At 33.7% G+C, this 16,712-nt stretch overlaps 1 protein-coding gene across 1 annotated transcript; it reads right to left on the minus strand.

The window, feature by feature from the left end:
* Positions 1-2,942: 2,942 nt before the first annotated feature.
* Positions 2,943-8,730, minus strand: LOC114291230 (alpha/beta-Hydrolases superfamily protein). The gene is made up of 4 exons (XM_028235274.2): positions 8,111-8,730; positions 5,743-6,098; positions 5,436-5,632; positions 2,943-3,490 (listed from the first exon to the last, which is right to left on the minus strand). Exons 1-4 carry the CDS (start codon positions 8,586-8,588, stop codon positions 3,130-3,132), a joined length of 1,392 nt encoding a protein of 463 aa, XP_028091075.2. The 5' UTR covers positions 8,589-8,730; the 3' UTR covers positions 2,943-3,129.
* Between the last annotated feature and the right edge of the window lie 7,982 nt (positions 8,731-16,712).

Genomic DNA, 16,712 nt, shown 5'->3' on the forward strand with positions numbered 1-16,712 from the left:
TAGTATTTTTTTGATTTTTTATATTAAAAAAATATGAAATGTATGTTGGGATTGAAGTAATGCAGTGAAGGAATAATATAACTCAAATAAAAAGTGGTATAACTTAAATAAAATTATTATAACTTAAATAAAATATTATACTAAAATAACATCTGCTAAACAATTCTAAAATAACCTTTGCGAAACTTGATACAGATTTCCACTTAGACAGACAAATAATGAACCAATTAAAGAAATTGTTGCTCATATTTCCAATTGGCAAAGGTGCATCCGATTTACATTTGGTAAAATCCCACTTGTTTTGCCTAAATTTCAATTACCATGAGCCAAAAAATGCATCACAAATAATACCAAACCAAAAAACAAAAACAAAAAAACAAAAACCATGGAAAAGCTTTAAAGTATAACCGTTTCCAAGGCGAGCAAGGTGGTTTCTTTGGACTCCCAAATTTCGACAAATTTTTTAAGGGTCCCAAATAATTTTAAGGGGTTATTTAGGGTGTTCTAAATAAGTGTACTTTTTATCTTTTTAGACTAAAAAATTAAGAAAAAAAATATGAATGTTTGGGTTAACTTTTTTACTTTTTATGAAAAAATGTATATTAAAAAATTATATAAATAAGTGTATAGGGGAATAAAGTAATGGTGTAGGCCGTACGGTTGGAAGCAGCACTGCAGTGGGTAGGGGTGTGCATAATACCCGCCGAAACCGCCAAAACTGCACCGAACCGCACTGCCAAGGCAAATTCGTTATTATTTGTCAATGGAACCGCCAGTTTTTGGTAAGAAAAATGGCAAATTCTAGTGACACTTTTATCAATCCACCGGTTTCTATTTTTCTTCCAAACCGCACCGACTCGTACCGCTATTAAATCATATTTTATAAGATTCTAAAAATTCTTTTTTTACTTAAGTTTGCTTGTTGTTCTATACCTTAGAATATAGTATTACATTACTGCTCGAGGGGAATTCAAGATGTCAGTAATCCAAAATAAAGTTGGATTCCAATTCACTTTTCAATCTTTTTTTTTCTGGCCATGTTGCAAACTTGTATCAGCTCACTTTTCAATCTAAATACTTTTCAACAGTAAACATTTTCAATATATTGTAAATCCTGAATGATATTAATTTTATGTATTGTATTTGATCATTGTAGCTTCCACAGATGCTTGTAATGAACTGATGGCATAGTCGTTGATATTATCATGTTGTTGCTACACTTGCTGCATCAGAAGAAAGCTTCGCAAGATGCTTAACATCACGGTATCTCTCGTCTTTTTTTTACTCTTTGATTTAAGTTTTGTAATTTGAATTATATTTTTTATAAACCGCCAATCCGCCCGAACTGCCAAGGCAAATCCGTCATTATTTATCAACCGAACCGCCGGTTTTTTATAAAGAACATGGCAAATTCTAGTGACACTTTTATCAATCCGCCATCCGCCATACGGTTTCTATTTTTCTCTCAAACCGCACCGACCCGCACCGCGCACACCCCTAGCAGTGGGTGTGTAGGAGATTGATTCTCTACTTTCGGGCATAAGTTGGTCGGTTCTGTTCGGCCCATGGAGGCCCACCATGGGTCCCGTTTTACTAATCGGAACCGTGCAATGTATAGAACTCGTCGAGTACTATATGCTTATAAAAAATCACGTTGTTTGGATATCGATAGCTATCTGATCGTGTTAGTTTTTTTTGTCAACTGTTAACTATAACACCATTTATTTTTTATACAAAACTGATTTGATCATGTTGTTAGCGATATCCGGTAGACGTGATTTTTTACAGGCATATAGTACTAAACAAGTTCTACATATGGAATGGTTCGGATTATCAAAACGGGACCCATGGTAAACCCGCACATGCCCAACTTTTCCAATGTCACTTAGTGAATGCTTATAAAACATTTTTTTTTTTCCTTTCTTGGCAGTTGGTTTGACTGATGGGCCGAAAAGTTGAATTATTTTTTAATATTTATATATTAATTTTTTTATATTTTTTTGTTTGATGAATAGTGATAACTTTTTAATTTTTTGACTTTTTATTTTTTTTTATTGGATCCCAAACCAGCCCTAAGTCTTGTGGTGCTAATAAGTTTAAAAATAAAGGCCCAAACCAACTCATATAACTTCACAATTTAAATTAAAGGTTTTTAGAGCATCACTAACTCTTTATTTTTTTTTCAATTTAATTTTATTATAGATTTGAGTAAACAACTTGATTTGATATGAATTAGACCATCTCCAACGGTTCAACAAACCTGGCATCAGATTTGAAATTTGGTAAAAAAATACACTTTTTGGAGCTCCAACGGTTTCACCAAATTGGTATCAAAATGAGAATTGAACAAAAAAATCATCAAACTAAGAACAGAATACAAGTTTCACCAAATTACTGTGTCTGACCGTTGGAGGGGAACAACCGGTCAACAAGCCGGTTGACCGGCCGGTTGACCAACCAGTCAACCCAAATAGCTAGGTTCAAAACCAGGTCGAAAGGTTCAAACAGGTTCAAAAAAAAAAAATTCCCTTACCGGTCAACCAACCGGTTGACCCAAACAGGTGGGTTCAAACAGGTCGAAAGGTTCAAACAGGTTTAAAAAAAAAAATCACCTACCGGTCGACTCTTTCCTCAATTCTGCATATTATTTGTTCAACAGGTTTAATGTTCACCGTTGGAGGAAGCCGTATCAAATTGAGAAAACAATCTATTTTTTATTCAGATTTAGTGAAAAAAGAAGTGAACGGTTAGAGATACTCTTACTCCAACTCTTTCATCAAATTATCATAAAAATCTTTCTAAAAATTCTCTTCATAACCCAAAATTTTCTTTTCATCAAATTATGGAAAAAAAAATTATCTTCAATATTTTTTTAAATTTTCATCAAATTCAAATTTGATGAATTCTAAATTTGATTTTTTTTTTTTTTAAAAAAAAAAAAATTCTCTTAAAGACCAAATCAAAAAATATATATTTATAAATCTCATTCATTACAAGGATGACTCGCATTACATTAACTTGAATTTATATTATACACCTTTAGAGTAAAAAATTTAAATAAATTTTTTTTTTTATTATTTACACATGAAGGACCCCAATTTTAAGATTCCACCTTAGATTTCGAAAATCTCAGGGCTGGCCCTGTCCAAAACATTGTTCCCCTCTTCTGCTATCAGCAGTTGATGCCCATATTTGCTCTAGATCCTGAGTGAAATCCTTCTCTCTATGTAGAATTACAGTAGTATGGTCAGCATTTTCAACAATGCTAACCTCTGCATCTGGGACTTTCATCTTAATATTGTTGCTGCATTCCAAAGGAACTACTTGGTCCTGACTACCTTGGATGACATGGATGTTTACTTTGGACTCTTCCAAAGCTTCCAAGTACTTATCCATTAATTTTGCTCCCCCACATATGACATTATGCATAGTATGCCAAGCTGAATGATGCGTGTGCCTCGTCATGTCGATAACAGTGAAATGCAGATCCCTGAAAGAAGATGAAAACAAGCAAATCATACTCACAAGAGAGAAAAGAAAAATGTTGAATGGATTATCCAGAACCTGCCTCAGACGCAGTTTGGATTTTAAGGGATGACTTAAGCTTATATTAGAGCCTTTAGAGCAGGACATACATACAAATTAGAAGAGAAAAAAAAAAACAGTATGCCTAGTTTAGTAATGCAGCCAAGTTCTGCCTATTTTTCCTGCACATTCAAAATCTGAAATTAATTGTGTTTTTGGATCATCTATCTGATTCTTTGTTTGAAATTTGTGCTTAAGTAATAGTCCTATATGACTTTGACTACATAAACCTTGGAATCAAACAGTACTAATATGTTTGTTAAAGTGGTGATTTAGTAAACATGCAATGTACCAGTTGTATCCTAGAATTAGGTCTACATAAGTTGGTGCGCAGCTAAAGTAATGCAATCTATGTTAAATTTAAATAGCTACTTTAGAGACTATTCTTCACTCTATTACCCTTCTAGGACCCATTACAGACCATTGGCCTGGTTTCACAGCATTTGCAGCATGTGTTTAGGTCTGGATTGCATTGTTTAGTCCACATCAGATTGGGCTTTGGGAGGTGTAAATTGGGTACAAAACATTTTTGCACCTTAATATGTCCCCTTAAATAGAGGCATTAGGTTAGATATCAATCCCTATTAGCCTTTTATCAAGACCTATTCATTACTAACAGAGGCATTAATTAGATATCAATCATTCCTCTTCAAGAGATATAGAAACCGTTTCTTTCCTCCTATCATAGGGAAAAAATAACACTCCATTTGTTTGGATATAAAATGTTTTTTAGAAAATGTTTTTCGTATTTTCTAACGTTTGGTATAATAAAAAATAAAAGTCAACAGCAAATGTTTATCATGGATCAACAAAAAACAAACCTATTAGTACGAAAAATGTTTTCTACTTTTAAAAGTTAGAAAACATTTTCTGGACCAAGTCTTACTAATGTCACTATACTATGACCATCTCCACCTCTGCCCTGCTGCCGCCACCACCACTAATGCAACCATTAGTGGACTAGTTTCAAGGATATAACTAGGGGTGTGCATAATATCGCCGAAACCGCCAAAACCGCACCGAACCGCACCGCTAAGACAAATTCGTTATTATTTGTCAATCGAACCACCGGTTTTTGGTAAAAAAAAAAATGGCAAATTCTAGTGACACTTTTATCAACCCGCCGGTTTCTATTTTTCTTCCAAACCGCACCGACCCGCACCGCTATTAAATCATATTTTATAAGAGTCTAAAAATTCTTTTTTACTTAAGTTTGTTTGTTGTTCTATACCTTAGAATATAGTATTACATTACTGCTCGAGGAGAATTCAATGTCAGTAATCCAAAATAAAGTTGGATTCCAATTCACTTTTCAATCTTTTTTCTTTTTTCTGGCCATGTTGCAAACTTGCATCAGCTCACTTTTCAATCTAAATACTTTTCAACAGTAAACATTTTCAATATATTGTAAACCCTGAATGATATTAATTTTATGTATTGTATTTGATCATTGTAGCTTCTACAGAATATTATCATGTTGTTGCTACACTTGCTGCATCAGAAGAAAGCTTCACAAGATGCTTAACATCACGGTATCTCTCGTCTTTTTCTTACTCTTTGATTTAAGTTTTGTAATTTGAATTATATTTTTTATAAATCGCCAATCTGCCCGAACCGCCAAGGCAAATCCGCCATTATTTGCCAACCGAACCGCCAGTTTTTTATAAGAAAAATGACAAATTCTAGTGACACTTTTATCAATCCGCCACCCACCATACGGTTTCTATTTTTCTCTCAAACCGCACCGACCCGCACCGCGCACACCCCTAAATATAACCAAACATAAAAAAACGTTTTATTTGAAAATATTTTCTGTCAACACAAACGGAACATAAAAGATAATTTGATACCTTCTTCTGGTGAGTAGCTTCAGAATCCATTCCCATGTCCTATGGTTCCGGCAAACAAGGAAACATACGCATCTACCCAAATGCTCATACCACGACATAACTGCCGATCCAAACAACAATGGTGGCCATAATTTCCTGTCTGCAAGTCTTCTAAGTGCTGTCAAGCTAGCATCATTTTCAGGAGAAGGAAAGTAGGGCTGAAATTAACAAAAATAACCCCCAAAAAAATCCAGTAAAAGATTGATAAATGAGCACAAAACAAATAAACCAAGTCATGATTTTCTATCAAACAAGTTTGTGCACTCACCGGTGCTATGAGGGTGATCGATTTAACAGACTTGGAGTACTTTGCAGCTAATGCTAATGCAATTACACAACCCATTGAATGTGCAACCAAATGGAAAGAACCCAACTGAAAAGGATGTATGACTGATTTCTCAATCATTTCCAAGTGATCCCTCAAAGTGTATAAACAATCTCTTGGCTTTGGGCTTCTTCCGAACCCTAAGAGGTCTACCGTGAAGAATCTGTAATTGCGCTTTGTAGCTTCCGATAAGTTAGGAAACACTGTTTCAGTCCAAAGTGAGGAAGATGAGATGAAACCATGTAAGAATATCACATTTTCCATTGGCTTGTCTCCCCTGCAATCATCCCCAAAGGTAGCTGTCAAACATACAATTCCAACAACATAAGTAACCATCTTCTACTACAACCACCAAAGGGAAGAGAAATCAATAGCTATCTAATACTAAATTTGACAACAATGATGGAGTGGAAGTAAATATAATTGGAATCAAATCAAAACAAAATATAGGATTAATTGGTAATCTTATTAATCTCTAAAGAAAGAGTGAGTTAAAATTCTCAGTGATGTGGTGATGACGATCATGCTCCAAAGCCTCATTTTCACGTCCTTTTCTTTCTTTCTAAACAAAGAATTTCATTATATGCCCATTGGCAGCAGCCTACGAAGCATGGGGTACTCCAAAAATAGTGTCGTATGAGTACCGGGTGCTAGTACGCGTACCAGTTTGGCGGTATGCGTACTGGATATGCCGAATACATGCCGGCTACTACAAATATGTTTGGGTACATCATGGGTATGACATCGATACGGTGAGGTGAATTTACCTGTTCCCATATCTGTACCCGCCCCATGCTTCATAGGCAGCAGTTCAAGCCTACAGCAACCAAAGTGGTCGGTTTAGGCCCCAACTTTGGAAGGTTATCCAAACTTCAACTCTCTTTGTCCAAGTCCCAAAAAAAAAATACTCGTTGTTTAAAAGTTCATGAAATTTAAAAAAAAATAAATCATTGTGAAATGCCACTCATCATAAATACTGAAATCACATTTTTCGTTCAAAAATTCATAATAAACTTATATATCCAAGTCTCTATAACAAAATTCTTATTGTTTAAAGGCTCAATCATAATAGCAAAAAAAAAAAAAATTCTTGGTTAAAGGCCCAAATGAAATCACCACGTACACTCAACTAAAATCTTAACTAAAGGCTCCAATAATAAAGTTTGTAAACAAAGTTCCAAAATTGTATTTATAAGAACAAAAATAGAATTTTACATTAATAATAAAATATAATAAATAATAAATATTTGTTAAATATAAAAAGAGCCTTATATTTGGAAATTATACTATGCACACCCTTTGAAAGGGGTGTACTAGATATGCTTTTAGTTATGTCATTTTATTTTTTAGTTATGATATTATTTTAGTTATGATTCATTGAATGTTCGGTTATGATTTTTTTTTTTTTTTATAATTATGACTTAAAAAATATAGAGTTATGCCATTTTATTCTTTAATTATAAAGTGCATAATAATTTTTCCCCCTTGTATTAAAAGGCACCCAGGCTATAAACACAATTTGATACCTTTCAGACAATAGCCAAACTCTATTCTTTTAGGGTCAAAAGGACTAATTTGAAAGGTTGTATGACTCTTTCCTATCTGTCGACTATCACTGTCCGTCACCTATTTGTTCACGTGTCATTTTTTTCTTTTATCTTTACATGTCACTTATATGTCCACCTAATTTGTTTATCAATCCATATCACCACCACTACTAGTAGCCGCAGCCAATGGCAACTTTTTCAATAACTTTTCTTGTGCCAAGAGTGGTCTCACAGCCAGGTAGTCCTACGACGATCTAGCATGGTGGGATAGAAATGGAAAAAAAGTTCCTTTAAAATAATGATTTATCCTTCTTACTAAACAATTTCATTAATCAAGTCTTTATCTCTATAAAAGATTAATAATTGGACCTGATGTCATATTAAAAGAGTAAAATACTTAGTATCACCAATAAATAGAATGAGAACAGAACACATAATATCAAAATAATAATGTCAATACACTTTTACATAATTCTAAATTATTTTATATATATAAATATATTATTTACACATTTTTAATGGCTGTCGTGACTATTCTCCATATTAAAATTACGCTGACGGTTGGGCCGCCGGCATTTGTATTGAGTTTTCATATTTTTTTCTATGGTGAATGAAAATAGAGAGATTTATGGAGAATGGTTAGAGATTAAAAGCCTCCCTATGAAATGGAGAGAAATTTTATGGACAAATCCAAGGTTGGGTAAGCCTGAAATTTCAACAGTTTTCATAGAATGAAAAGAATTGCGTTTGCTCTAAAAATATACCTGTTGATGATTCTTTGACAACCACATGAAGAAGCCTCCTCATATAATCACCATTGCTACTCATCCATGAAACACAACTCTCACACCCACAATCAGACCACCTATTCCTCCTCCTCAACATCCCACCTCCACCTCCATTTTCCTTCAAACCATTCCATTTTCTCGAGAAACCCATTTCCCTGAACACATTTCTCCTTCCAATTCCATACAGAGTCTCTGACACTTCACCTTCTCTGTCATAATTAGTCCTCCTCCTCTCTTCTTCCCTGTTGCGGTGGCAGTAACACGAGGGGGTTGTGTTTCCTTCCATGAATTGGTCCACGAATCTGTAGATTACACAAAGAACAATGTCGAGAAAATCTAGGAAAAGGAAGACAACAAGACTCATGGCTGAAACAAGGAGTTGGGCTGTTTTTCTTGGCCATTTTCCCGGGAAAATTGGAGAAACTATGATGGGCGTGGGGATATGTGTTTTCATTTTTTCTTTTGGGATAGACTAGAAAGAGAAAGTTGAGAGAGAGATTAGAGAGCTTGGAATCGTTCGTTTAAAAAAAAAAAAAAAAAAAAAAAAAAAGAGATATTGGAGAGCTTGGAATTATGGTGACGTGCTTGCTATATACGCATAGACAAAGGCAGAGATAATACTGTATAAAATACCGCTAAATTGATTAAAATTATATCGATTCGATTCATATTGCCCTAATTATTATTCGTGATTTAAATTTTAAAATTTATTATCAGTTAATTAAACCATTCTATTTTACTATAGTTAATATATATATATATATATATTTTTTAACTTTTAATAAAATTTTAATATAAAAATAAGTATGATAGAGATTTAAGATATGAAATTTATTATAAATTAACAATTATATATATAAAACATATTATGTAAAATTATTTTATATTATATATTTAAAAAATATTATATAAATTAATTTTATATATTATATAAATATATAATAATTAATTAAAATATTTTTTAATCCATCCTCTCATAAAAACTGATTAAATTATAACTTGTCAATCTACTAATCCTTTAACCCGTCATGTAATTTATAATTTATATTCAAATCGCACAAAATTCCACCGCTGACACCCGTAGGCAGAGGTGGGGAGTAAAGCGTAGTCGGTACTGAATCTATACAAATCAACGGATGTGTATTCGGCCACGTCCCATTTATGGATTTCCGCCTTCCAAAAATTGAGACATGAAGTTTCGAACAATACGGTGGGTGCGACTTAGAGCATCTCCAATGCATTAGGCATATAATATTTGTTAGTTAAAATGCCTAGTGTGATTCATTTTTTTCAATTCCAACGCACTAGGCATATGATTAGGCATTTTGGCTCAACTCATATTCACTAGCCACATGTAGCTAGCCTTCAACGCTAGGCAAAATGTATTCAATCATTAGGATCATTTCCCTCCATCTTTGTTGTTGACGTGGCATTCTATAAAATTAATAGTATTTGGATTAATAGCTAAAATAAAGAGCATGGTTGGAGTAAAAACATAAAACAGTTGATAGGCAAAATAAAATATATACTTTATAGTAATATTTAGATAGGTAAAATGCCTACTACCGTTGGAGATGCTCTTATACCATTCGTGGTGCTCCACCTTCCCTAATACAGCATCTTTATTTCGATTCTTATGTTTCGTTTGAGAAGAAAGATTGGACTGAATTTAGGATTATTTTAATTATAAAAAAATAAAATAAATTTTTTCATTCAATTCATAAGAAATTTTATTTTTACATACCTACTTATTTCAGTACATATTATTTCTTAATATACATATTTATTAATTTGATTATTAATTATTATTTTCATTCCACACATTTAGGGTGTGTTTGGTAACGTTTATGTTTTCAGTTTATATTTACAAAAATTTTATAAATTGATTTTTGTTTATTTTTTGTTTATTTTTAAAAAAATATAAACTACAAACGTGTTTGGTAATTGACAAAATGTCTAAAAAAATTTAAAAATATAAAAAAGAGTTAGAAATGGCAAGTGGCGGCGAAGACGGTAGTGGAAAGTGGTAACGGTGGGTGGTGGGTAGCTGGTGGTGATGGGTGGTGGCGGGTGGATAGTGGTAGTGGGTGAGTCGGTGACGGTGGAGGGTGGTGGGTGGTAGTGGTGGTGGCGGCGGGTGGTGGTTAGCGGTGGCAGGTGGGTAGCGGATGACGGGTGGTAATGGGTGGTGGTGGGTATGTAGCAGGTGGTGGTGGTGGTGGTGGTGGGTGGGTGGGTGACAGTAGCGGGTGGTGGGTGGTAGCGAGTGGGTGGTGGTGGCAGCGGTGACGGGTGGTGGTGGCAGCTGGGTGGCGGATGGCGGTGGTGGTGGGTGGTGGTAGCGGGTGGTAGTGATGGGTGGGTGGGTGGGTGACGGTGTGGCAGGTGGTAGGTGGTAGCGAGTGGGTGGTGGTGCTGGTGCTGGTGGTCGCGGGTGATGGGTGGTGGTAGCAGGTGGGTAACAGATGGCGGGTAGTGGCGGGTGGTGGTGGTGGGTGGATGGGTGGATGGGTGACGGTGACGGATGGTAGGTGGTAGCGAGTGGATGGTGGCGGTTGGCGGGTAGTGAGTGGTGGTGGCAGGTGGGTGGCAGATGGCGGGTGGTGGTGGTGGCGGGTGGGTGACAAGTGGCTGGTGGTAGATGGTGGTGGCAGGTGGGTGCCGAGTGGTGGTGGTGGGCGGTGGATGGTAGTGGCGAGTGGCGAGCGGTGGGTGGTGGTGGTGGCGGGTGGATGGTAGGTGGGTGGTGGGTGGCGAGGGGTGGGTGGTGGTGGCGAGTGGGTGGCAAGTGGGTGGTGGGTGGTGGGTGGCGGGTGGTGGTGGTAGCAGGTGAGTGGTGAATGGTGGTGGTAGGTGGTGGTGGGGGATGGGTGGTGGTGGCGGCGAAAAACGGTGGTGGAAAATTATGATAGGTGGTGACTAGTGTTGGGTGTTAAAAAAAAAATTAAAAACTCAAAACGGAAACATATTTTTTGTGTTTTCATTTTTTGGTCAAATTTATAAACTGAGATAACTGATTTATAAATCAAAAATTTTACCAAACAAATTTTTATTTGAGTTTTTTAAATTTTTATAAATATAAATAGAAAACTGAAAACGTAAGTGTTACCAAACAACACCTTATGTTGTGTTTGGTTGTGGGATTTGGAGAGGGATTTGGAAAGAGAAATGGAAAAGGTAGGTGAAATGTGAATAAATCATGCTTATATTTCACATAGTTTCACACACCTTTTCCCTTTCCCTTTCCAAATCCCTCCCCAAATCCCCCAACCAAACACACCATTAATGTTTCAATTATATCCTAAGTCGTATAATTGTATATACACTATCTAAACCTTTCTTACACACACCTTCACCCATTTTGAATTCCTTTTCCACACACGTGAAAAATGTACCCAACTCCACTCATCTATACTAATTTGGCATTGCCATTCATCAGAGTTCTCATTAAGATATCTAGCAAACAAGACACCCTTTTTCTTATCATAATCTGCGAATGTATTGTTGACTCCGTAGGTTTCGAACCCAATTTTCCAATCCGACCCACCTTTTCCATAACCATTGAACTTGTCTGTGCATTCGTTGAACGATTATCCATAGCTCTTAAATTTCACAGTCCCCCAATTCAAATTCTTGGCGTACAATTAAAACGAATTGTCACCAACATTCGATTTCTCTCTGTATTTCATGAACTCATCAATGGCGGCATTACCACCATCACCGTAGTTCTTAAAACTGTTCTCAGGTACATTTCCATTAGACCCGTGATTCACACACCTATAAATAGCAACCACAGCAAGTGAATTTTGAGAGTATTGTTTTTGTAAGCAAGTGAGAAATAATGGAAGAGGGGAGAAATAATGGATAAATTATGGTTTAATTTTTTTTTTATTTAAAAGATGTGCAATGTGATTTTTTTTGTTTAAAAAATATGTGTATAGAGAAAATTTGAATATAATATTAAGTGTGTTTTGATATCCATTATAGTCATTTTATTTTAGAATATAATAGTCATTAAAATAATATTTCATTAAGTGTGTGTACTGAGATAAATAGGTGTGTAGAAATAAAATTTCCCTCAACTCATAATCATTACATTCTTTTTCTCACAAAAAATTAAAAAAGCCAAGAGGCTCTTCTCAAATGAGACTTTTTAACCCTAGATTAAAATAGTTAAAAAGGCAAAAGACCAACCTACTTCCCAAACAAACCCTTAATGAGGTGAAAGAGAGAGTTAGAAAAAGCTGTTTGGATTCACCTATTTACATAGTTTATTTTATATCATTAGGGATGAATTATGATCCTCAATTAGAGTTTTTAAACATTTTTTATTATACAACCAACGTAATTTAAGAACAAATTATTGGTTGGTCGAGGGATACCACATGTCTATACTCTTAGCCAATCACAAACTACCATATTCTCTTATTTTCCATAATTATCCAATACAAAATCATGTTCTCACTCCTTCCACCAATCACAAGGTACATAGTGTGGTACTGCAACTGGATTAGCTAATAACTTATCGTAATTTAAGTTGTATTTCAACACAGAGGTGGTGTCAGTGTAATTTATCCTTAATGATTGGGTTTTTCTCATTCTGAGATTTCAATATGAGAAAACTTGAGGAATTTATAAGGCCCATCATGAGCGTCGTTTCAATGATCAAAACCATTCATTTTGTAGAGAACTTGAGAAATTTATAGGGCCCATCATGAGTGTCGTTTCAATGATCAAAACCATTCATTTTGTAGAGTCTTCAATGTACATTATCCATAAAATAAAATAAAAATAGTTTGATATAATAATCGTAACTTTTTCATTTTATCGCATTTATCTCTGAAAAAATGAACGACAAACATATTTTTGAGATAAACCGTCTATTTTTTTAAAGACAAATGCGATAAAATTAAAATGTTACGATTATGGAAGTGACCTAAATTTTTTTTATGAATGATATACATTGGGAGTTTTATAAAATGAACAGTTCGGATTATCGAAACGATAACCATGATAGGCCTCGTGGGTCTCTCAATATGAGAGAAACTCAACCTTTAATTAAACTATAGGAGCTAATGGTGTAATTTATCCAAAATTTAATTTGAAATGAAATTTTTTTATCAAAATCTTTTTAAAAATTCTATTCTTATTCCAAAATTTTCTTTTCATCAATTTAATGAAAAAAAATCTTCAATGTTTTATCTTTTTTAAAAATTCAAATCGATGAAGAATTTGATAAACTCTCAATTCGATGAAAAAATATTTCTTTCTTGATCTAATAAATATTTGATAAAATGATTGAAAATAGTTTTTAAGCACTTTTTTCATAAAATTTAAATTTGATGGAACAACAAAATTAAGAATTGGAGAGGTTCTAACTGGTCGAATTTGTGTAATTAGTAAATTTATTAGTATTTCTGACATTATTGTTTGATAAGTAACGCTAAGTGAAGGGATTAGATCAAAGCCATTGGTTGTATGACACCACATTGGGGTATCAGGTTGCAGGTTTAAATCTTAAGGAGATAAGTTTGAAACTATTTGATTATTTCTCTCTTATAAAAATTGTTTATGAAGTTGATTTCTTTGAGGTGATTGTTAGGCTTGGTAGTTGTTAGACTTGTAAATATGAGTTGTTGGATTATAATTGTCTAATCTAATCTAATTAATCTCATATTTGTAATCAAATTTTTATTGATTGGAAAAAAATGAAGGGAATTTATTTCACATGTAATTATTCTTATATTTATAATTAATCTCCTACCAATTAGAGAGGGAAAAATGAAAGGATTTATTCCATATCTCGAACACGAATAGAAGCACAATTAGGACACTCCAAAGAGAATAATAATCACACAAAAGTTTACAAAAAAAAAAAGAAATATTTAACAGTATAATAAAATAAAAAATACATATGAAATTCTTATGCTAAGTTTTCTAATCAATCCAAATACTTGTATAAATAAACTTAATAACTACATGGGTAAATTAATCGTAATATTAAGAAAATCAACATTATTTGTTTGGGTTCATTTTTAGATTGATTTTTTAAAAAATGCTTATAATTAGTTTGATAAAAATAAATACAAAATAAAATTGAATTTTAGAAGTTATTTTTTGCACAAAAAAGAAAATAATAAAAAAATAGTGAGTGTTTTTTAATATTTATTATTTTTCATTAATTAATTTTTATTATTTTTAAAAAATAAAATTTAAAAATAAAACCAAACAAAGTGATTCATATTTTTTATTTTTTTCTCTTTACAAGACAACTACATTTTTCTAGAGGGAAAGGGGTGATTTGAAAAGTTAGTTAAAAATTAATTTTTTAATTTTTTATTTTTATTTTTATTTTTTATGTATAAAAAATATGAAAAGTAATATAACTTAAAATAAATTAAAAGTTAAAAATTAACTTTTAATTGGCTTTCCAAATTGCCCCAAAGAGCATAGCCACAACTAGAAACCCCTTCTCTCTCTACTAGGGGTGTTTGACAAAGACTATTTTTTAGCATTTTAGGTTAAAATTCACAAAAAGATAAAATATGTTAAAATAATTAATAAGGTAAAATATCACATCAAACTTATAATTATTTTATTTTTTCTTTTACAAATATCACATCCAACTATAAAAAAATCTAACGATCTTCCCAAACATAAAAATTTTAACCTACTAAAATAGCTTACTAAAATATCAACTTCTCAAACACCCACATTGTCTCTCCCCAAACTTTTTTCTCCAATCTCACTCTTTTTAGCGCTCTCTCTCTACTTCTCTTTCTCTCTCTCTCTACAGACCCACTCCCAACTCAAAATCCTCACTCTCAATCAAACCCTTTTCACAAACCAGAACCTTTAAGCATAATGTTGTGTTTGGTTGGAAAATTTAAAAAGAAATTTGAAAAAAAAAATAAAAAAAGTAGATGAAATGTGAATAAAACATACCTATTTTACCTATTTTCATAGATCTTTTTCTTTTTTCTTTCTAAATCTCTTTCCAAATTTTTCAACCAAACACAGCACAAATGAAATTGCACCGAACGGGAAACACCACCGCCGCCAACAATTTTTAAGACTGTGCAAAATATAGTCTAAGCAGTTAAAATTGCACCGATTCGCATCAATTCATATTGTTTTATTCACTAATCGCGAATTAAATTTTAAAATTTATAATTTGCTTCCAAAACAGGTTTCGCTATAATTAATACATATATATTTTTTAATCTCTAATAAAATATTAAATTAAAAATGAGTGTAAAAAAATTTAATATGTAAAATTTATTACAAATTAATAAATATATATATAATATTATATAAAATTATGAGAAATATTATACAAATTATTATTTATATTATACAAATATTTAATAATTAGTTAAGATTAATTTTCAATCCATTAATCCATCTAAAACCACGGTATTCTTAAAAGAAAATGTTTGGTGGCCACAAATTCTGTGACTTAAATGGTCTGAAAATGTCAAAACAACGGCATTTTAACATTTTTAAAATTATTTTGTACCCAAAACGACATCATTTTGATATTTTTGAACCATTTAAACCACAGAATCTGTAACCCCCAATCATTGCCCATTCTGAAATGGTCCGAACAGCTCCACACACCCGTACCCACTCCCGCCGCCGATCCAACACAGCATTAAACTCTCTCAAACACTCTCTCTCTCTGTGCTCTGCTCTTCGAGATCGAGTCCTCATTCGACTGTTATGTCAATCGCAACTCGCAGATCTGGTGCTCACTCTCTCTCTCTCTCTCTCTTTCTCGTATTCCAGTTGCAATCAGGTTGAGACGAAGATCACAAAGCTTGCGAGAAGTGACAACTATTCCGAAACTTCGATCTCATCCGTCGTCAACGCCGACGAAGCTTCGACGAACAATAATACTCCAGGCCACCACTGAATCACCCAATCGGCGCCGAAAATGCAACCTTCGAAGATGCCACGTAGTAGGCCGTTTCCTCACCGTCACCACCACTTTCTCTCTCTCTCTCTCTCTCTGAAAATTTGTGTATATAGTTTTTTGAGCTCATGAGAGAGAGTGTATGGGAAGTTTATATATGAGATTGGTGCGGCAGAAGAAAGAGCATGAGGGAAAAAGGAAAGAGAGAGAATTAAGGCAAGCTGAGCAGAGATGCTAGATTGAATGATACTGGTGTTTTGTAATTCTAGGGTTCAAATCTATAAGTGTTTTGTAATTTTGGGGTTCAGATCTATAGGTGTTGTAGGTGTTTTGTTGTCAATGGATTGAATGATACTGGTCTGACTAGTTAGATGAATTAAAACAAGCTGGGCATATGCTTCTTTTGATGCGGTTTCATTGAATCGGAAGCATGGACAGATTGACTCTTAGTTGTGAACATTGTACAGATACAGGGGCTTCTTGTGTTGTGATTCTATATGTTCAACATGTACAGACAGGGGTTTCGAAGAGAGAGAAATACGGTAGGTTTTAGGCGGTTTGATTGTTGTTGATGAATTGAACAGATAAAGCTAAAAAAAATTGAACAGAGACGCCTCTCTCACTCTCTCTCTAGGATGAAAAAATAAATTGAATAGGAAAAAC

Source organism: Camellia sinensis, chromosome 12, assembly GCF_055761805.1.
Source record: "Camellia sinensis isolate YWXY chromosome 12, ASM5576180v1, whole genome shotgun sequence".
NCBI classification, from domain to species: domain Eukaryota; kingdom Viridiplantae; phylum Streptophyta; class Magnoliopsida; order Ericales; family Theaceae; genus Camellia; species Camellia sinensis.